General features: G+C 42.4%; 1 protein-coding gene across 2 annotated transcripts in view; it reads left to right on the top strand.

Annotated features, from left to right (window-relative positions):
- Positions 1-569: 569 nt before the first annotated feature.
- LOC126474148 (sialin-like) overlaps positions 570-23323 on the top strand; it is a 98690-nt gene continuing 75936 nt past the window's right edge. The window contains exon 1 of one of the 2 annotated variants that reach the window (XM_050101603.1): positions 570-698. Coding sequence is in view for 1 of the 2 variants with exons in the window: in XM_050101602.1 (XP_049957559.1) it covers positions 3940-3979 (40 nt within the window). In the remaining variant the exon portion in view is untranslated. Of the gene's footprint in view, positions 699-3847; positions 3980-23323 lie in introns of those variants that run through there. The other variant, XM_050101602.1, reaches the window with a different exon arrangement.

The raw sequence follows: 23323 nt of genomic DNA, 5'->3' as shown, positions 1-23323 counted from the left end.
AAATCCTTGAACGCCATGCTCTCCGCCTCACCTATCGCATCCGTCTCCCCTCCCCTACGCGTATCCTGTATGATCTCATCCCCTTCCCCCACCTCTTCCTTTTCCTTGAAAGGATACGGATCCTGTACACCTCCCGCAAACTCGATCCTCCTCACCCACTTGTCTCACCCATCCTCTCCCACCCCCGCCCGCTGCCGCGCCTGTATTCCCACGTCCCACCAGGTCTCCATCTCTCCACCCTCCTTACCCTCTCCCAAGGTGGCTTCTGGCAGCTCCCCCTCCCTGATGATGTCCTCTCCCCTTCATCTACCCCTCCTATCAACTTTGATCCTCCCCCCCACTTCCTGTGTCCTTTCCTTTAAGCACCCTCCCTCCCTTCTCTTTCCTTTTCCCCCATCCCCCTTCCTCCGCCCCTCTTCCTCCGGGCTTCCCCTCCCCCTTCCTCCCTCCCCCTCTCTCCCCTGCCCATGGCATCTCTGCTCTCCCCTCTCCCTCTCCCACTCCCCTTCTTCCTCCTCCTCTCTTGGCAGGTCCCCGGACTCACACACGCTCAGTGAACATTCGCGCGCCGGAGATCATCGCCATCAGTGTCTCGTGTGTGTGCCTTTGTTTGTGTTTAGTGTTCTTTCGCCGTCACGCCACCACTGTTCACGTGTGCCGTCGCCGTCATCCATGTTACGTGCGCCGTGTCAACTAGTGTTAGTGATATTTCTCGTCCAGCATGAACGGCTCCATGTTTTTTGTTTTTTAGTGTCTACATTTTTTGCCCGCCGTTTTGATTGTATCCTCTGTGTCACCTATATGCATTACTTATTGTAAAACTCAAGGCTGAAGAGCGGCGTACTATGCTGCTGACAGCCCACCTTTGTGTAAGGTGATCAAAATCACAATAAAGAAAAAAAAAAAAAATTGGAGCGGCAGTCTTGCGGCTTACTCTGAAGATGGCTGAACGTTATACAGCCGAAATATTAGAAAAAGAAGGAAATTTCTTACGGATGCACACTCGAAACTTAATGGAACGATAGAGCACTTGCCCGCGAAAGGTAAAGGTTCCGAGTTCGAGTCTCTGTCCGGCACACAGTTTTAATCTGCCAGGAAGTTTCAGTACCACACACTCTCTTGTTATCGAGAGTACGATGGTATGGGCTATTAGGTAAGATTTGTGGCTGAACTGAGACTTTGTTGGTTGGCAGAACACAGCCCGTTATCTTGGATGGAGAGTCATAGATAGGTGTAGAAGCAATCACAAGTGAGCTCCAAGGAAGTGTACTGGGATCCTTGCTGTTCATGTTGTACATTACAGACTTTGCAGACAAAATCAACGGTAACCTCAGACTCTTCCCAGTTGATTCAGTTGCGTATTATGAAGTACTTTCGGAAAAAAGCTGCATAAATATCCAGACAGCTCTGGATAAGATTTCAAAGCAGTGCAAAGATCGGTAACTTGCTTTAAATTTTCAGAACTAAAATTTATCACTCCACGTAGTATCCTATGACTATAATATAAAGACTCGCTGCTGGAATCGGTCAACTAATACAAATATTTTGGTGTAACTAATTCTACGAAAGTGAACTGGAACGATCATATAGGCTCAGTCATAGCTAAGCAGATGGCAGCCTCCGATTCATTGGTAGAGTATTAGGGAAATGCAGTCAATCTGGAAAGGAGATTGCATACAAAATACTCATGCGACGCATCCTAGAATATTGCTCAAATATTTGGGGCTCATACCAGATAGAACTGACGGCAGATATTGAAGGAATACAAAGGAGGGCACCACCAAGTCACAGGTTTGTTTGCGCCAAGGGAGAGTGTCACTCAGATACTGAAAGACCTAAACTGACTGGCACAGACTCAAACTATTCCAAGAAATCAGATAATAAACCGCTTCAATCGTCATGATAGAACGAATAAAACTATTTACAACTGATGCGGCTCATTATCTGAATCTACCAAGCTCAGTTGCGGATTTCCAGTGACCAAATTTTATTCCGTGAAAGCACACTCACAAAGTTCTTCGATCCAACTTAAGTGATGAAGTTAGGAATATGCTACAGCCCCCTACTTATCGGTCCCATAGACGTCTAGAAGGCAAAAACAGGCCAATTACAGCGTTCATAGAGGCATTTAAACTTTCTTCGTGCGCCCCATACGTGAATGGAACGAAAAATGCACTAATAAATGATACAATGGGAGTATCCTCTCCCACGGACTTCGCAGTGGTTTGCAGAGTATAGTTGTAGATATAGATAACAACGGTTGTGATTCAAGGAAGTATAATTTGCACTGTAAATTCTTAATATACATAAACAATTCATTAAATACGAGGAGCATCATCAATATTATAATATTGTTCTTCGAAGATGCTAAAGACTAGCATAGTACAGCCGCTGGACGATCGCGAAATGTCTTGATCACGAATTCCACTTGTTTTCATGAATTGCAGCTCTGTTTAGACGTTGTCAGATGTAAAATAATGTCTATAAGAAAGAGAAAAAACAAGGTATACCCGATTACTAAATTTGTGGTGACAATTTTGAGCACGTTCCAACGAATAAGTGTTTAGTGGTGATGCCAGAAGCAGCTCATGGTCTTGAGGCAGCCTTCCCGCTTCCCGCGCACGGGGTCCTGGGTTCGATTCCCGGCGGGGTCGGGGATTTTCCCTGCCTCGAGATGACCGGGTGTTGATGTGTCGTCTTCATCATGATCATTCATCCCCATTACGGTCGGAGGTAGGCAACCGCAAACTACCTCACTAGGACCTTGTCTAGTCGGCAGTGCGGGTCTCTCGCATTGTCCCCTGCGCTCCTCGGAGTATGGGACCTTATCATCATCATCACCACCACCAGAAGTGGAATGAAGTGGGGCAGTCACGTAATAGTCGTATCACGTAATGCTAATGGACAGCTTAGATTTGTTAGAAGGGTTATGGAAAGTTGGAGTAAATATTTAAAGTTAACCGAATGCATGTCGCTAGAGTAATGTTCCATTGTTTGGAGTCCTTATCAGCTGGATCGTAAATTGTGCATGTAGCCCACATTATGAAAATACGAAAGTTTAAAGTAATAGGGAATCCTTGGAAGAAAGACGACGGAGCTCTTGCCAAATTGTTCTGATAAATATAGGGAATTGGTGTTCGAAGAAGATTGTGCTACCAGTATGCTGCCACCATTGCATATCTCGTGTACGAATCGTGGGACAGGACAAGACAATTAGGATACGTAGAGAGGGGCATATAGACATTTATTTTTACCTCTCTCAATACGCGAATGATACAGGACAAAAAGATGATAATATTGGTGCTAAGTATCCCCCACCACTGTACAGTGCCTTGCCGAATACATATCTTCGTGTAAACTGACATTAAGAAAGGAAGGAATTGTTTACATGAATCAAGTGCATGGAAGTACAGGCTCGATAGGACCAGCGGGTGTCAGAGACGTGTTGTCCTACGTCATGTTTGATTTTGATGTGTACGAGCTACTATTCATGTAAGCCAACATTTCCTCCACGTGTTTCGCTTTCTGTATTAGTGAAGACTGAAACCTACGGGCAGCGTTCCGCGGATCCAGTACTGCAAGCTCTTCTCTTTGTGACGTGTGAGCCGCCCCACGCGAGAAGTTGTTTGCACCGTGCTTAGTACGCATTAAGCTTCATCTTCAGCAGGACGGGAGATTCATACGGCCTAGCAGGGAGGCAAGCTCAGATGTAAAGTGACGTAATACAGCTATTACACAACACGCGACAGCAACAGGGGAGTGTTGAGTGATTTCTGGAGTGTCTCAGCATCTTTTAAAATACACCTCTCCCGTTACGCCTTCGTCGTTCTGTACTGGAGGCGCCGAAGAGTATAAAAAGAGGCGCACTAGCATAGAGTCGTGGAGTCGGTGGCGGCGGCAGAGGCCTTCAGCAGACAAGTGTTTTACTTCAGAAACAAGATGACGGGAGCTGCAACGGCGGCGCCGCAGGACAGGGCCGGTGAGCCATTGTTTACATCATGTTTACACCAGAGACTTCTCCTTATCTCTTACTTTCTTACTCGTTTTGCACATGTAAACAGCACTCTGAACTTGTTCGGGATGAGCATTTTTACTCTCTTAACATGGCAAAATTTCTGCATTAATCCAGTGTCTTCCATTCTGCTAACCGTTCCATGCCCACTGACATTTAAAAATTATCCGTGAAGGGGCACTTAGTTGGTAATTTTCCAAGAATTCGTATGCTTCCTTTTGTTCGAAAACGGTTCAAATGGCTCTGAGCACTATGGGACTTAACATTTATGGTCATCAGTCCCCTAGAACTTAGAACTACTTAAACCTAACTAACCTAAGGACAGCACACAACACCCAGTCATCACCTTCCTTTTGTGACTGCTTGTAAATAAACACTAGCCTCCTCTAGCTAAATCTTGTTACCTACTTGGAACAGATAAAGTTAGATACTATTACTTTTCACAGATCCTTAGAACTGGGATCCGTAGGCTGTATACAGTTATTAAGGGACGTAATTGACCTTTATTTGGCTATAATTATTACTCGCTACAGTTCTAACACAGTCAGCTGATTTATGCCGTCTGTCCAAATTTACAAGTGATCTGTACGGACATATAACTCAGGCTTGCTACTTGGACTTGAAAGATATACCATTCTTTTCAGGGTTCCGTATCCCAAACGGTAAAAACGGAAGCCTTAGAGGATCACTTTGCTGTTCGTCTTCCTGTCCGTCCGTCAGTCAAAAACAGTTTTTCTCAGGAACATCTAGACCTTAGACGTATCAAGCTGAAATTTATGTGTCATACTAAGGTCTACATTCTCTCGGTGGTGTAGAAATTGAAGCTTCTAAGTCAATGCAGTCAAAATATACGGCTGTTTGTGTCACATATTCTGATACTCGCAAACTCGCTCATTAGCACCTATGGTAGTTCCCTTTGACCTAACATAATAAAATTTGGCAAAAAACAAAGTTTCTCAGTACAAGTAAAGAAAAAATCAGATAAAAATTAATTTCCTCTGCCATTTGTTAGGCGACTACAAGCTTAACATTAAAACATTCTCGAAAATCTTGGAATTCTGAGGACAGATATGTTACCATTATTAATGTCGACAACAGGCTGAAGCGGTCGAGATTCTCGGTTCTCGGGATGGATGAATTCATTATACATCGAATTAAGTTTGTAAGGAACCCTTAGCGCGTGGGCTCTTGTCGTACTTGGCCTTTTTTTGTTGTTGTCATTTCTTTGTGTTTACTGGAAACGAACCATAAGCATCGTACATATCCTTCTGTTCAATTGATAATGAAGTGTGATTAATTAATAAAATTTCTCGGGCTTCCAGACGCGTCAGGTGGTCAAAATCCCACGAGCTTTCGTCCAATCTCTCCTCAGTCATTGTCAAGTGGTAAGACTGACTGGCACACCAGTCAGTTTTACCACTTGACAATGACTGAGGAGAGATCGATCGAAAGCTCGTGGGATTTTAACCACCTGACGCGGCTGGAAGCCCGAGAAAATTTTATTAATCATATCGCCACGAAACCATGCATTCATACAAGTGTGATTAATGTTCGAATCGTTATTCCGTCAAGTCTTCACGGAATATATACTGCTGTTCATTCTGGATGAAATCATATTCAATTTCAGTAAATGAACACGCCTACTGGATAGTGGTACCAGAATTCCTTGCTAGCTGAACAGCGCTCGGCGTGAAATTTGCGAGGTAACTCAGCTGCTACTTTCGATTGGTGAAGGACCAACCGATTGACTTCTCGATTGTTCACTCGGTCTTTTCAGTCGAATTAAACTACACAATGAAACCAGTCTATATGACTTAGTCAGCTCCTCGACTGTTTTGACTCACTCGCCAGCTTTGATTAGTTTCACTCAGTGTGAGGAAACCGACTGTCAAGTCTCTGATGGCTGCGTCAGTTCTCTGAATGTTTTCACTCAGAAGGGAACCGCTCCCACTTGTCATCACCGATTTGTCCAAATTTATTGCATGCTAGAAATGAAAGTGACGAAAGTGGGAGCTCCAGATGGCCAAGCGTTTAGAAAAAAACATCGTTCCTGGCACAAGTCGGGCGAGGCACCAGCTACTTACGGTAACCTCGTTTCCAGCCTGCGGTTATCACAACGGGAAGCCCATAGAACAGTAATTCGAGGCTTGTGGGTTCGAATCCCTACGCAGAACCATTGTTTTATTTTCAATTTATACTTTAATCACACTGTAAATAAATCGAAATAGTGTCAGTATATTGTATTTATTAAGATTTTCATAAAAAGCATGAAAAGAAAAAGCAAACGAAAATTTTGGATTGAGAATAAATTTCCAATGTAGGATTCCCCTCAAATGTGATCCACTAGTGCAATTTTTGGTCGAAAACATCAAAACTGCTCTAATCTCATCGAGAGAGAAAAAGTATGTAATCGCATTCTGAGAAGATTGTATGAAAATACATTCCACCGAAATGTGAAATGATTTGGGTAAAGGTCACGGTTACAGCTATAGGCCCCCTGGCTCAGCAGCTGTTGTGGCTGAGTACCTGAAGGATAATTTGGAAAATATTTCGAGTAGATTCAAATGGCTCTGAGCACTATGGGACTTAACATCTATGGTCATCAGTCCCGTAGAACTTAGAACTACTTAAACCTAACTAACCTAAGGACATCACACAACACCCAGTCATCACGAGGCAGAGAAAATCCCTGATCCCGCCGGGAATCGAACCCAGGAACCCGGGCGTGGGAAGCGAGAACGCTACCGCACGACTATATTTAGAGTAGATTTCCCCACCATGTTATAGTTCTGGGTGGAGATTTTAATTTGCCGGATATAGACTGGGAGACTCAAACGTTCATAACGCGTGGCAGGGACAAAGAATCCAGTGAAATTTTTTAAAGTGCTTTATCTGAAAACTACCTTGAGCAGTTAAACAGAGAACCGACTCATGGCGATAACATATTAGACCTTCTGGTGACAAACAGACCCGAACTATTTGAAACAGTTAACGCAGAACAGGGAATCAACGATCATAAAGCGGTTACGGCATCGATGAGTTCAGCCGTAAATAGAAATATTAAAAAAGGTAGGAAGATTTTTCTGTTTAGCAAAAGTGACAAAAAGCAGATTACAGAGTACCTGACGGCTCAACACAAAAGTTTTGTCTCGAGTGCTGAGGATCAGTGGACAAAGTTCAAAACCATCGTACAATATGCGTTAGATGAGTATGTGCCAAGTAAGATCGTAAGAGATGGAAAAGAGCCACCGTGGTACAACAACCGAGTTAGAAAACTGCTGAGGAAGCAAAGGGAACTTCACAGCAAACATAAACATAGCCAAAGCCTTGCAGACAAACAAAAATTACGCGAAGCGAAATGTAGTGTGAGGAGGACTATGCGAGAGGCGTTCAATGAATTCGAAAGTAAAGTTCTATGTACTGACTTGGCAGAAAATCCTAAGAAATTTTGGTCTTATGTCAAAGCGGTTGGTGGATCAAAACAAAATGTCCAGACACTCTGTGACCAAAATGGTACTGAAACATAGGATGACAGACTAAAGGCCGAAATACTAAATGTCTTTTTCCAAAGCTGTTTCACAGAGGAAGACTGCACTGTAGTTCCTTCTCTAGATTGTCGCACAGATGACAAAATGGTAGATATCGAAATAGACGACAGAGGGATAGAGAAACAATTAAAATCGCTCAAAAGAGGAAAGGCCGCTGGACCTGATGGGATACCAGTTCGATTTTACACAGAGTACGCGAAGGAACTTGCCCCCTTCTTGCAGCGGTATACCGTAGGTCTCTAGAAGAGCGTAGCGTTCCAAAGGATTGGAAAAGGGCACAGGTCATCCCCGTTTTCAAGAAGGGACGTCGAAGATATGTGCAGAACCATAGACCTATATATCTAACGTCGATCAGTTGTAGAATTTTGGAACACGTATTATGTTCGAGTATAATGACTTTTCTGGAGACTAGAAATCTACTCTGTAGGAATCAGCATGGGTTTCGGAAAAGACGGTCGTGTGAAACCCAGCTGGCGCTATTCGTCCACGAGACTCAGAGGGCCATAGACACGGGTTCACAGGTAGATGCCGTGTTTCTTGACTTCCGCAAGGCGTTCGATACAGTTCCCCACAGTCGTTTAATGAACAAAGTAAGAGCATATGGGCTATCAGACCAATCGTGTGATTGGATTGAGGAGTTCCTAGATAACAGAACGCAGCATATCATTCTCAATGGAGAGAAGTCTTCCGAAGTAAGAGTGATTTCAGGTGTGCCGCAGGGGAGTGTCATAGGACCGTTGCTATCCACAATATACATAAATGACCTGGTGGATGACATCGGAAGTTCACTGAGGCTTTTTGCAGATGATGCTGTGGTGTATCGAGAGGTTGTAACAATGGAAAATTGTACTGAAATGCAGGAGGATCTGCAGCGAATTGACGCATGGTGCAGGGAATGGCAATTGAATCTCAATGCAGACAAGTGTAATGTGCTGCGAATACACAGAAAGATAGATCCTTTATCATTTAGCTACAAAATAGCAGGTCAGCAACTGGAAGCAGTTAATACCATAAATTATCTGGGAGTACGCATTAGGAGTGATTTAAAATGGAATGATCATATAATGTTGATCGTCGGTAAAGCAGATGCCAGACTGAGATTCATTGGAAGAATCCTAAGGAAACGCAATCCGAAAACAAAGGAAGTAGGTTACAGTACGCTTGTTCGCCCACTGCTTGAATACTGCTCAGCAGTGTGGGATCCGTACAAGATAGGGTTGATAGAAGAGATAGAGAAGATCCAACGGAGAGCAGCGCGCTTCGTTACAGGATCATTTAGTAATCGCGAAAGCGTTACAGAGATGATAGATAAATTCCAGTGGAAGACTCTGCCGGAGAGACGCTCAGTAGCTCGGTACGGGCTTTTGTTAAAGTTTCGAGAACATACCTTCACCGAAGAGTCAAGCAGTATATTGCTCCCTCCTACGTATATCTCGCGAAGAGACCATGAGGATAAAATCAGAGCGATTAGAACCCACACAGAAGCATACAGACAATCCTTCTTTCCACGAACAATACGAGACTGGAATAGAAGGGAGAACCGATAGAGGTACTCAAGGTACCCTCCGCCACACACCGTCAGGTGGCTTGCGGAGTATGGATGTAGATGTAGATGTAGATCAGTATTGTTACGCATGGTTTGGTGCCAAGCTGTGCGGTGAGAGATGACCTTTTATAAATATAAACCATTTTGCTGTTCTATAGATACTTTAAAACAAGAACATAATTGTAAAAATGCGGGAGTTAAAAACGCCTGCAAGATGCCGAGAAAATTACTGCTTCCCTGTTTCTACGATGAATATCTCTCCTGTACGTGTAAATCGTCAACTAAAAAATAATAAAACAATGTAGTTTTATATACAAATCTCGTGTATGCCTTACAGTCAATCCCTGGAAATTTATTCGCAATTCCAAATTTACCTTTGAGTTTCTTTTCATCTCTTTTAAGAAAATCTTAATAAATGCAATTTATGGAGTATTATAATGGTTCCTTCCCACTGTAAGTAACGTTGTAATTGTGGTCTTCAGGTCGAAGACTGGTTTGATGCAGCTCTCCATGCTACTCTGTCTCGTACGAGCCTCTTATTCTGTTTACTGTTTTCGTCTCTTGGTCTCCCTCTACGATTTTTACCACTAGCACTTCCCTGCAATACTAAATTGGTGATCCCTTGATGTTCAGAATGTGTCCTATCAACCAATTTCTTCCTATTGTCAAGTTGTGCCACAAATTTCTTGTCTCCCAAATTCTATTCAGTTCCTCGTCATTAGTTTCGTGATCTATCCATCTAATCTTCAACCTTCTCCTGTTGCACCGAATGTCGAAAGCTCGTCTTCTCTTCTTGTCGAAACTGTTTATCGTCCATGTTTCACTTCTATTTACGGGAACACTCCAGACAAATACTTTCAGAAAAGACTTCCTGACACTCAAATGTATATTCGATGTTAACAAATTTCTCTTCTTCAGAATTGCTTCTCTTTCCATTGCCAGTCTACATTTTATATCCTCTCTACTTCGGCCAACATCAGTTATTTCACTGCCCAAATAACAAAACTCATTACTACTCTAAGTGTCTCGTTTTCTAATCTAATTCCGTAAGCGTCATGTGATTTAACTCGCCTATATTCCATTATTCTTGTTTTGCTTTTGTTGATATTCATCTTGTATCCTCCATTCAAGACAAGGTCCAATCCGTTCAGTTACACTTCCAAGTCATTTGCTGTCTCTGACAGCATTTCATTGTCATCGGCAAAGCTCAAAATTTTTATTGCTTCTCTCTGAACCTTAATTCCTACTGCAAATTTTTCGTAGGTTTCCTTTACTGCTTGTTCCATGTACATATTGAATAATACCAGGGATAGGCTACAACCCTGTCTCACTCCCTACTCAATCATTGCTTCCTTTTCATGCCGCTAGACTCTTATAGCTGCAGTCTGGTTTCTGTACAAATTTTAAATAGCCTTTCTCACCCTGTATTTTACCCCTGCACCATTCAGAATTTCAAAGAGAGTATTCAACAACGTCAAAATCTTTCTCCAAGTCTACAAATGCTAGAAATGTTGGTTTGCCTTTTCTTGGCCTATCTTCTAAGATGTGTCGTAGGCTCAGGACTGCCCAGATTGTTCCTATATTTATCCGGAATCCAAACTGATCTCCCCTGATGTCGGCTTCTACCAGTTTTTCCATTCTTCTGCACAGAATTCGTGTTAGTATTTTGCGACCGAGTCTTATTAAACTGATAGTTCAGTAATTTTCAGACCTTTCAGTGACTGCTTTCTTTGGATTTGGAATAACTACATTCTTCTTTAAGTTTGAGTGTATTCTGCCTATCTCACACATCTCACGCACCAGATGGAAGAGCTTTTGTCATGGTTGGCTATCAGTAGTTCTGAAGGAATATCGTCTACTCCCGGTGCCTTGTTTCGATTTATATCTCTCAAATTCTTCTCGCCGTATCGTACCTCCCATCTCATCTTCTTTTACGCCCACTTCACTTTCTATAATATTGCTTTCAAGTTTATCTCCCTCCTATAGACCCTCTATATACTCCTTCTACCTTTCAGCTTTCCCTTCTTTGCTTACGACTAGTTTCCCATCTGAGTTATTGATGTTCATACAGCTGCTTCTCTTTTCCCCAAAGGCCTCTTTAAGTTACATCTATCGTTCCTCTAACGAAATAAGCTTTTAAAACCTTATGTTTGTCCTCTAGCCAATCCTGCTTAACAGTTCTGGACTTCCTGTCAATCTGATTTTTTAAACGTTTGTATTCCCTTTCGTCTGCCTCATTTTCTGAATATTTATATTTTCGCCTATCATCACTTAAATTCAGTATCTCCGGCGTTATCCAAGGATCTTCACTAGACCTTTTCTTTTTACCTATTTAATACTCTGCTCCTTTCAATATTTCCTATCTTAAAGCTACCTATTCGTCTTCTACTGTATTCTTTTACCTGTAGTGGCCAACCGTTGCCTATTGCTCCCTCTGAAACTCTCAGCAACCTCTGGTTCTTTCAGCTTATCCCATTTCCTCAATTCTCTACTTTTTCCGATTTCTTCAGCTTTAATCTACAGTTCATAGCCAATAAATTGTGGTGAGGGGTCCACATCTGCCCCTGGAAATGTTTTAAAATTTAAAACATAGTTCCTAAATCTCTGTCTTACCACTATACAATCAATCTGAAACCTTCCAGTTTCTCCAAGACCCTTCCACTTTTACAACTTTTTTAGTGGGTCTTATACCAAGTGTTAACGGTGATTAAATTATGGCCTGTGTAAAGTTCTACCAGGCGGATTCCTCTTTCATTTCTTTCCACATTCACGTGCAATTATTCCTTCTCTTTCTTTCCCTACTATCGAATTCCAACTCCCCGTCACAATTAAATTTTCGTCTCCCTTAACTATCTGAATAATTTCTTTTATCTCGTCATACAGTTCTTCCATCTCCTCATCATCTGCGGAGCTAGTTGGCATATAAATAAAAATAAAAAGAATGCTGCGTAGGGATTCGAACCCACTACCCTCGGATTAACTTCCGGTATTCCTTCCGCTTTGCCGACCCCTGTTTGGGAAAGAAGTTAACATAAATATCTCGTACCTTGCCAAGTCTCTAGCAAAAATACTATTTATTTCTAAATGACTGGCCGTCTTGAGATCCATCTTTTGTCAGTTATCTCTGGACAAGCCCTGCACATGCCATAAATTTGAGCGAAGTCGTTGATGACGAGCAGGCGCGGTCCAGTTTCTCCGGTTTGAGTGGTTTCACTGATGTACTATTCCAATTTTTCCGGTTATACGTGAACCATGCCCAGGACGGCCAACTGTTTTGGAGACAAGTAAATTATCTTATTTCAAGGAGAAATGTATAAAAGGTACATTTCTTAAAATTTCAAAATTTGTGTTCATTTACTTATATCTGACATTAAAAATGGATTTTTGGTTGGTTCTGAAAGGTTAATAGCTGGTGCTACATTATAAATGCATGTTTAAATAAATGAACAATTACTTTTTTATTTCAATTTATTGAACGTCCATGTCTCTCTTCTCGCTAATTTGTACCAATCACCGACAATGTTCTTTCGGCAAATACTGAGGTGTTATCAAAAGAAATATTAGATATAATACATTTTTAAATTGTTTGATGATTTCCTCACTTGCTATATAAGCATATACTGCCAATTGCTGGAAGTGATTTATTCGCGAGAAATATTTGTCATAATTCATTAATTTCCTTAGAATTTTTTTGACTTGTACAATATGTTTAGCTTCTACACAAATGGCTGGATTATTGTTTAAGGGCTAGATTGAAATGATTTTAAATTATTGGACATCATCACACCTTTTCAGTTAAACGGAATGCAGTCGCCAAAATTTAGTGATGTTCCCTTTCTCTGGACATATCCCTAAGGGAACTTTTATGCTCAATTTTATCAACTTTATACCCCAACCACTCATCAGTTGTACTAGTTACATGTCAATTGCATCTGGAAGAACTTAATCTACAGGAATATATCAGTCATGAAAAGAAGACTTAGTTTATTCAGTAGATAGTTAAATATGTATAACTGTATGTATGTAAATATGTAAGTTTGGTGTAACTGCTGAAATGTCTGTACGTACCATTATTGCTAGGGCTACCCCCTGGGGGCATATGCATGAATGAATAATTCGGTTAATACGCGAACCAATCAGGGCTGCAACTTTAATAGTGGCAAATACTTGTTTACGCCTTGCACAAACCAGATACATGTTTCAAAGTTTTGCTGTGCTTAAAAGTAGTCCCAGCAATGTGTACAACCCGTTGCCAGCGATGTGCTAGTCGTAGGATACCCTTAACAGCGCCAGTTGCTCTGATAGTTCTAGTGGAGCAGTCTGTTACTGCCAGACGAATGTGTGTAACAGTTCTGAAGCGAATGCCATAAAGTGCTTCCTTCAATATTAAATCTCTCTTAAATAACAAGGGCTTAAGTCAGATTCCATCGATCGAACGAATCGCTCACAACTTGCGCCACATGCGCCCGAAGTTTCTCCTGCAAAGTGATGGGCGGATACTGCAGAAAATCCGGCGACCAGCTTAGAGAAAGAAACGGCGACACTTTCTGCAGAGCCTGCCCATCATTTCGCAGGACAGTGCCCGGGCGTTTACAGCTCATGTTGTGACCGATTTGTTCGATCGAGGGGTCTTGGAGGTGCTGTACCACCCACCACACTCCCTGCACTTAAGCCCTAATACTACTTGATGGTGCCCCAGCTCAGTTTCGCATTTCTGTGCGGAGGCATCTCGACAACATCTAGTCCGGCTGATGGATCGGACGAGGTGGTCCAATCGCATGCTCTACCTGGTCGCTGGACCTCAGCCCTTTAGATTTCTTCCTGGACGAAGTCGTATTTTTGAGGCCCATCCCGGATGTGCAGACACTGCAACAACGCATTCATGTTGTCTATGACGTCATTCGGTTGCAGGGTGGCACATCTGAATGTGTGCAACAATCGCTGCTGTGCCGTGTTCGCAAATGCTTAGAGGACAGTATAAGTCACTTCAAACGCCTCGTCCAACGTTGGTCTCATGACATTGTACAGTACACGATGAATTAATAAATACGCCGTAGCAGAGAAACCATGCATTTACGCCCCTGTGTCCATATGACATGTTCTGTTCCTTGTTCTCTGCCGGCCGGGGTGGGCAAGCGGTTAAAGGCGCTACAGTCTGACACCGCGCGACCGCTACGGTCGTAGGTTCGAATCCTGCCTCGGGCATGGATGTGTGTGCTGTCCTTAGGTTAGTTAGGTTTAAGTAGTTCTAAGTTCTATGGGACTAATGACCTTAGAAGTTAAGTCCCATAATGCTCAGAGCCATTTGAACCTTGTTCTCTAGGGATCGTTTATTACTATTGGTCCACATTTCGCAGAATGCCCCTATCGATTATTATTGTCTGAATTGTTGATTTCAGATATTACACGGACATTTTGTGATTTTTTGATCACTTTCCTTAAGACAGAACAATATTCCTAGTGTATGGTATTTTGATTCCTTTTTTAATCTTTTATTATTACCAATATTTATTATTTTCATTGGAAAGCAGCTGTTTAAGACTGATACAAATCCTTTAATGTATACACCGTCTGTCAAAAAAGTTCTGAGACTGATTTTTATTCCTAGCGTATAAGCAACCTCAGCGCTGTAACTACGGTGGTAGCTTGAACTACCAATTGTAAACAATAGCTGTGCATTCGACCAGTGAGTTGTGAACAGGCGGTATTAAATAGCAGACGTTTTTCTGTAGTGTGTCAACATTATTGTGTCACAAATTGCAGTGGAGTAACATCCCTAAATCAAATGTTCGAGACATTCTATATAATGTTCCTAAGCAGACTAAAGTGTGTGAAAAGTTTGTCCGACGCACCTTGACTACCGAACACAAGCAACGATGTGGACGCCAGCCGTGATTTGACTGAAGCTAAAAATTAATGCAGACAATCCTTGTCTAGTTAAAAAGAGAAAAGAAAGACAAAGTGCAGAAATTCACACTAAGGGTCAACGCGTTGACGACGTAATCAACATTCCAACTTTAACCAATGTGACCCCCGAGTTTAACAGTATTCCAAAGAAGGTCCTTTTTGAGTGTTGCGTATCGTCGTATGAACGTTCTGTGTGTTGTTTTGGTAAGTTTTATTGGACCAAACTGCCTAGGTCACGGTCCTGTGCGTTGTACTCAAGTGTGGGGAGACTACGTAGAACATCTGAAGCATTAAAACAAGTCTTAACGTTTCTCTGTTTGTTATTAATATATGCTCGAGACGTTTTGGGGTAATGGGGGGTACGTTAAATTTTGAACTGACATCTGTCACACTATATACATCCTTCCAGTCAGCTTCCTGTGTGAGTGCCTCGAGACTGTCTGTTTCTTTATGATGTCTCTGGTATCCATGATACCACATCAATATGAAGAGAAAAGTCTTCGCCCTGGAATGTCATTGTCTGGAGCAGAATTGTCTTAAATGAGGAGCACGGCTTCGAAATGAGCCCCGACGCCCAACGAAGAGTTGGCTGGAGACACCCCGGGTAGTGGTAGGATACCAAACTTGCTGTCGCCGACCATGACGGACCGACTGGCATGAGTGATGGTCTGGGGTACCATTTCCTTTCATAGAAGCACCCCTTCGGTTGTCATCTGCGGCACCCTTACAGCACAGCGGTACTTCGACAATATTCAAATTCAAATGGTTCAAATTGCTCTGAGCACTATGCGACTTAGCTTCTGAGGTCATCAGTCACCTAGAACTTAGAACTAATTAAACCTAACTAACCTAAGCACATCACACACATCCATGCCCGAGGCAGGATTCGAACCTGCGACCGTAGCGCTCGCTCGGTTCCAGACTGTAGCGCCTAGAACCGCACGGCCACTCCGACCGGCTGACAATATTCCACGCTCTGTTTTGTTGCCCTTCAAGACAAGCCATCCTGGGCTTACATTTCACCAAAGTAATGCCCGCCCGCAGACGGCGAGAGTTTCTACTGCTTGTCTTCCTGCTTGCCAAAGCCTACCTTCTCCATCAAGGTTGCCGGATCTCTCGTCAATCGAGAATATTTGGAGCCGTACGGGCAGGTCCCTCCAACCAGCTCGGGCCTTCGACGATCTAACGAGCCAATTGGACAGAATTTGGCACAATGTTTGGCACTATATCCCTTAGGAGGGCATCCAACAACTCTGTCAATTAATGTCAAGCCGAATAACAGCTTGCTTAAGGATCAGAGGTGGGCCAACGCATTATTGACTAGCTCAGTATGTGAAGCTTTTCCTCTTGAATAAATCATCCACTGAAACTTCCTGGCAGACTAAAACTGTGCGCCGGACCGAGACTCGAACTCGGGACATTCGAGTCTCGGTCCGGCACACAGTTTTAATCTGTCAGGAAGTTTCATATCAGCGCACACTCCACTGCAGAGTGAAAATCTCATTCTGGAAATCATCCACTTTTTCTGAAACTGTAATCATTCGTTAATCTGTACATGTACATCACATGTACCGATTTCCGTCCCACTCGGATAATTCTTTGGTGGTGCGTCCTTTTTTTGTGTTAGAATATACGAATATTTTCATGTAACAAAGTTACGTATCTCTGTAAACTGATGTGTTAACTGGCCAACCAAACTCACATGAACATCATTTAGTAAAAGATGACAAACTACAAGTATCCGATAAGGCAGAGAGATTCCTACTTAATAGAAAAACGTAGAAAAATTACGTAATAACAACAGTCAAAAACTGTTTTAGGTCTAATTTTCGTAGAATAATTATCATTTAAAATAGGTTCTTATTTTAAAAATTTGATTGAAGGATATCCACTGATGATAGTACGAAGGTGCAGAAAAATGTTGGGTTTTATTTGAAAAAGCAGTTTGCATAACAGGCCAACCTTATACCCACTGATTATATCTGTAAAGCAGCAACACCGATGGATGAACATTCGTTAACTTTGTTTTTCAGTCCTCTGACATTTTGTTACATTATGATAAGATTATACAAACAAGATTATGTTTTGGTACGGCACCTCATTTATCTGGACGTATTTTAAAGCAGTCTGTCGAAATGAGGTATTTAACCTAAAAGGTGATCATCTTTCACACTTGTAATCAAATGAATTTCGTAATTGGTGACGTAGCCCTGCCCCTACTTATATTTCCAGGAATCAGTTCATTTGATTCGTCTTGCCCCTTCCTGTTAGTTAAGATGTAGGCCGTTTGTATCACCATCTTTCAGTATCAGTAGATGGCACACTACCAATATGAGCCCTGAGCGAACTCAGCAGCAGTTCCTGATTAGCTGTGTGGTGTAGCTTTGTTCATGCAAGATCGATCATGACACTGCAGAACCTAAACGAAGCCCACATTTGCCGGAGATGGTGCTGCACCTAGCTATTCCTGGTCACTCCTAATGGTGTGTTCTCCATTCTTGACCAACTGTTTCCTGCTCCCCCAACACCAATGCCTTTTCCTCTTTACTCATATTCCTGGCCTGTGCCTCACTATCCTCTACTACTTGTTCAAGGACAGTACTAGGTTTTGCAATACGTGTGACCTGGTGCATTAATCCTGTTACCCTAGTTTTCCATGCAGTTGTTGGCCTGCATCCTTCCAATGACTACGGCATAGCAACAGGAGCTGTGTTATTCTACTGAACTTTTAATTATTAATGCGATTGGAAGGATGATTTTTTTTATTTAGTGTATATAGAAGAAATTATCTTCAACTACCGGATTAATGCTTTACGGCACTGCAAACTGACAGCGTCTCGTCTGCAACCAAAGATATGACATATTCTGCGAAAAACCGTTAAGTAGATGGCAGAAGATAATACCTGTCAGAATACGTATTATGGTTTCTTCCAGTCCCATTTGCGTATGAGGAAGGGGAAGCAGGATTGCTTGTACGCCTTTGTGCCCGCAGTTTTCAGTCTATTCTAATTCATGGACCATACAGGAGCAATATGTCGGGGGCTGTAGTACACTCCTAGAAACCTCTCTTCATACTGGTTCTTAAGGCCCTGTAAATTGTCTTTCGCAGGAAAGTTGACATCTGTTTTCAAGCGTCTGCAAGTTTTTCAGCATGTTCATGACACTTGCTAGTGTATCAATCAAACATGTGTCCATACATTCAGTACACTTTGTTAGTTCTATACCAGAAAACCTCCTCCCTCGCTAACCCGATACTTTACAGCAGCGATACTCAAACTAAGTTTCACAGAGCGTTGGGACTCAGCAGGACCTATGTGGGGGCTTCGCTGCAATAATACACACGCCAAAAAAAGTTTTGTGTCACCCTGTTTCCCAGAACTCCTGAAGATAGACGTTGACTGTGGATATTGTACCACGGACACAGTCCCCTTGACTGTTCAGAGATGTCACTAAACCCGCCTAAGATGTATACAACCATGCATGAGCAGCGCCTATTAGACCGAGGGGGTCCGACAGCCGATTAGTTCGTCATTCAATCGGCTCATGTTGTCTGTAGTTTAACCATACCTACACGGTCAATACTGTGGTTCGATCGCCTCCGCATTGTTACTTTGCGACAGGAAGGGCTCTCAACAAAGGAAGTGTCCCGACGTCTCGGAGTGAACCAAACCGATGTTGTTCGGACATGGAGGAGATACAGAGAGACAGGAACTGTCGATGACATGCCTCGCTCAGGTTGCCCAAGGGCTACTACTGCAGTGGATGACCGCTACCTACGGATTATGGCTCGGTGGAACCCTGACAGCAACGCCACCATGTTGAATAATGCTTTTCGTGCAGCCACAGGACGTCTTGTAACGACTCAAACTGTGTGCAGCACTATAGGCTGCATGAAGCGCAACTTCACTCCCGACGTCCATGGCGAGGTCCATCTTTGCAACACACCATGCAGCACGGTACAAATGATCCCAACAACATGCCAAATGGGCCGCTCAGGATTGGCATCACGTTCTCTTCACCAGTGAGTGTCGCATATGCCTTCAACTAGACAATCGTCGGAGACGTGTTTGGAGGAAACCCGGTCAGGCTGGACGCCTTAGACACACTGTCCAGCGAGTGCGGCAAGGTGCAGGTTCCCTGCTGTTTTGGGGTGGCATTACGTGGGGCCGACATACGCCGCTGGTGGTCATGGAAGGCGCTATAACGGCTGTACGATACGTGAATGCCATCCTCCGACCGATAGTGCAACCATATCGGCAGCAAATTTGGTGAGGCATTCGTCTTCATGGACGACAATTCCCGTCCCCATCGCACACATCTTGTGAATGACTTCCTTTAGGATAACGACATCGCTTGAAGAGAGGGGCAGCGTGTTCTCCAGATATGAAGCCTATCGAACATTCCTGGAATATATTGAAAAGGTCTGTTTGTGGACGACGAGACCCACCAACCACTTTGAGGGACCTACCCCGAATCGACGTTGAAGAGTGGAACAATCTGGACCAACAATGCCTGGATGAACTTGTGGATAGTATGCCACAACGAATACAGGCATGCATCAAGGCAAGAGGACGTGCTACTGGGTATTAGAGGTACCGGCGTGTACAGCAATCTGGACCACCATCTCTGAAGGTCCCGCTGTATGGTGGTACAACATGCAATGTGTGGTTTTCATGAGCAATAGAAAGGGCGTAAATGATGTTTATGTTGATCTCTATTCTAATTTTCTGTACAGATTCCGGAACTCTCGGAGCCGAGGTGATACAAAACTTGTTTTGATGTGTGTAACAACCTAAAGAACAAATCACGTCAAATGTTGTCACATACTGAGAAAACCAACCCTTAGAAATACCATATCGGCATCGGTTTTGTAAAATTTAGTTTTTCCTCTCAGCGCACAATAGCCGAAACTGAGGCGACATCAGCGTAATAAATCTATAATAGTGCAACGATAGAAGACTACAAACAAAAGAATTTAACTTGTACGAGCAGGTATGTGTCGCCTCGTTACTCATTATTACAGATGCACGCAGTGGTGGTTCTGACATGTTCTCCGTGTCTCTATCTCCTTCTACCTCTGCATGCTGTCTAATCTAGGCATGCTGCGACCATTCCACTGCTCTGTCTCCATCTCTCTCGTCTGCACAAACACCTCGAACAGTCTCAAAGGATTTCGTCACTTCGTTATCTGTGCTTCATTACTCAGGACTGCACAAACCCGAGCAGCACAGTACAGTCTACAATACTTAACTTGAACTTGCGACTGCAGTGTACAGCCCTATTCGGCATGGCGTAGCCGCAAGCCACTCTAGGGCCGCGGTATTTTCGATTCATATTTGTTAGTCACGACAGTTGTAAAATACTGTACCTTATGATAATATTATTCCACGTATATCACATTGTTAAATTAAATTGTTGATTTTAAATGATAGAATGGAGCGTTGGCTTAATGGTGTTGCAACAAAAACTTGCATGGAAAGTTCAAAGGCGGTTTGCTTGAAAGATGTGGCATCAACCTCAGAGATATTCGATTAAGACTATGGGATTCAAGAAGGTGATGTAACGAGTTCGAGTTCCATGGTCTCAGGCCGTGAAATATCTAACGACTCGTTAAAGGTGAAAAAAGGTAGTACGACGACTCTTACACCAGTATCAGATTTGCTGATTTTAACGGCTCACTCTCTGCACATTATGTAGTAAGCTACGTCCGAATAGTTCCATGGTACCTGTTGAGATGCGCCGACATTCAGAAACTATACACCCCAACTGGAAAGACAAAGATGAATAATTTTTTATCCATGAGAAAAAACAATTATTAGGAATAACTATGAAGTATGTGACCCAAAGTGTGAATGAAAAAGCCACGGAGGCATCGTTTTTAGTCAACATCACGTTGCACAAGTGCGTGAAGGGCACAATATCGCTGAGAATTTTATAAAACCGTGTGTGGCAGACGTAACACAATTTATCGTCAATGAAAAAACTGCAAAGCATGTTTCTACAACGCCACTTTCGAGTTACATTGTTTCGCATAGAATCAACAACCTCGCAGGATATATCGAACAAGATTATTTGGACTACGAGCTGAATTACAAGCTTTTATCACTGACATTTCTTTTAAACTAAAGAACTGTTTGAGCGATGTGGCTTGGTTGTTCAGACTAGCTTTTTTGTCAGATATGTTTGGAAACATTAATGAACTGAATTTATCTTTACATGAGAAACAGACAGCAGTTTTCATTACTAATAATAAAATAAACCGCCTTTACAGTTAGATTTTTGGATTATGTTGACAAGAGCGGACTAGGAAGCTTTTTAACACTGAATGTGTTCGTTGGGGAGACGAGCAGAATTACCACATGAAATGTTTGAAGAATTCGACCAATGTCTCCATGATATGCACGCGTCTTTTCAGACGTATTTTCCTGGAGAGCAGAATACGAAGCTCAAAATGAATTCATGGGTTCAGAATGCTTTTGTACCAAATTTGCAGAAGCCAGAAAGTATATCAAACAAAACCTATGAATCACTTTTAGAAATAATATCAGATTCAGACATGGAATCATTGTTCAAAACAACGTTACTTAATAATTTTTTGTGCTGGGTTCGTGATGAATATCCAGAACTTGCCACACAGGCTCTGTTCTTCTCCCGTCGCAACAACATATTTGTGTGAAACGTAATTCTCAGCATATGCAGTTACAAAGACAAAATACCACAATAGACTGAATGCTAAACCTCACATGTGCCTTCAGTTCTCTTGTATCGAACCTCACAAATAGTGGGTAAAAAAAAAAAAAAAACAAAAAAAAAACAAAAAAAACAAAAAAACACACAGCTTCATACCTCCCATTAAATGGAAACAATTTTATCAGTTTAGAGCGGAATCAATACGTACTTATTTTGTGTATTAGGTTAGTGTGTGTTGTTTTGTATATTGTTGTAGAGGTCAGTAGTGTATAATGTACATTTTTGTATGACTTTCATTAAATTATTAAAATTAATGTACGCAAAACCAGATTTTGTTTGTTTTAGGAGTCCGTAAAAGCGTTCCGTTCCCAAAATAGCTTGACAACCGCTGCTTTAAAGATTCAGACTCGCAGTGAAAACGGATCGTACCGTTTGTGTGTCGCACAATGACATAATTTTGCAGATCCATTCAGTGGTATACGTGGATACTGTTTGCAAAATGTGCTGCTAATAGAGTTAGTTATTAAAAAAGTGGAAAAATTAAAACGTCATGCCTGAAACTGAAGTTTTACAGTGTGAACTGCGAAAATGAAATAGACAATAAACCTTTTCCCATTAATTTTTTGTGTGGGAGTGGGAGGGGCGAGAGGGGGATGGGCGGGCGGAAGAAAGGATAGAGTGCAAGGAGTCGGGGGGACGGGGTGTCAGTGAGAAAAAGTTACGAAAAGTTTTGAAACTAGGCGCAACGATTGTTGGAAGACTCATTCCAAAATACTGCATGGATGTACTGTGGATACACTGCACTCTGTCAGTTGCACTTACTCAAGACGACACAGTTCCTATCTGGAGTAGTTGTCTTACTGTGTTAAACCTTTGACGTAAGATTATACCACTTAATGAATAGATTATGAAAACATTTTAAATTTGGTCAATAATTACATGAAATACAGAAAATTGTAATTGTAGCCCCTGGAAGCCATTAGATAGACAACTTGCAACTGGGGCTGTGGAGCTGTGTGTACTCATTTAAAAAGTAAGTTGTATGGGTCCCACACACTTCATTAATATTGTATGATGCGCCGCATGAGTGTTTTGTAAGCAAACTCCTCGGTTTGGTGACAGCATTTTCCTCGTATCTTACTACCAAACCGAAGTATGCCACCATCAAGTGTACCAACACACTTCCAAGGGGACGTCTTAACCAACTTTAACATCACTGATAGGTACTTTCCTGCATAATAGGAGATTTTTCGTTTGTCGTCAGGGCAAGAAGAGCAGGCGGAGAAATCAGAGGAATGGCCTACTTCAGGGAAGCGTCCTCGCCCCAGCTCTGTATAATATATATACAAAAGACCATTCAGTGCCAAATATCAAGCGCCAATTTATGTATGCCGATGACACTGCAGTTGCAGCCCAAGGTAACAATTTTATGGATGTAGAGGAGAAATTAACCAGTACCTTGGAAGCTCTCTCCCAGTATTATGAGGCAAACCACCTAAGGTCGAACCCTTCCAAGACGCAGGTCTGTTCATTCCATTTAAAGAACAGGGAGGCAAATCGCGAATTAAATGTAATGTAGAGAGGTGAACGTCTCGAGCATTGTAAAACGCCCTTAGCCCG

This window comes from Schistocerca serialis, chromosome 4 (assembly GCF_023864345.2).
Source record: "Schistocerca serialis cubense isolate TAMUIC-IGC-003099 chromosome 4, iqSchSeri2.2, whole genome shotgun sequence".
Taxonomy (NCBI): domain Eukaryota; kingdom Metazoa; phylum Arthropoda; class Insecta; order Orthoptera; family Acrididae; genus Schistocerca; species Schistocerca serialis.
The sequence above is the reverse complement of the archived record's forward strand: the minus strand, read 5'-3'. Positions and strand labels throughout refer to the sequence as shown.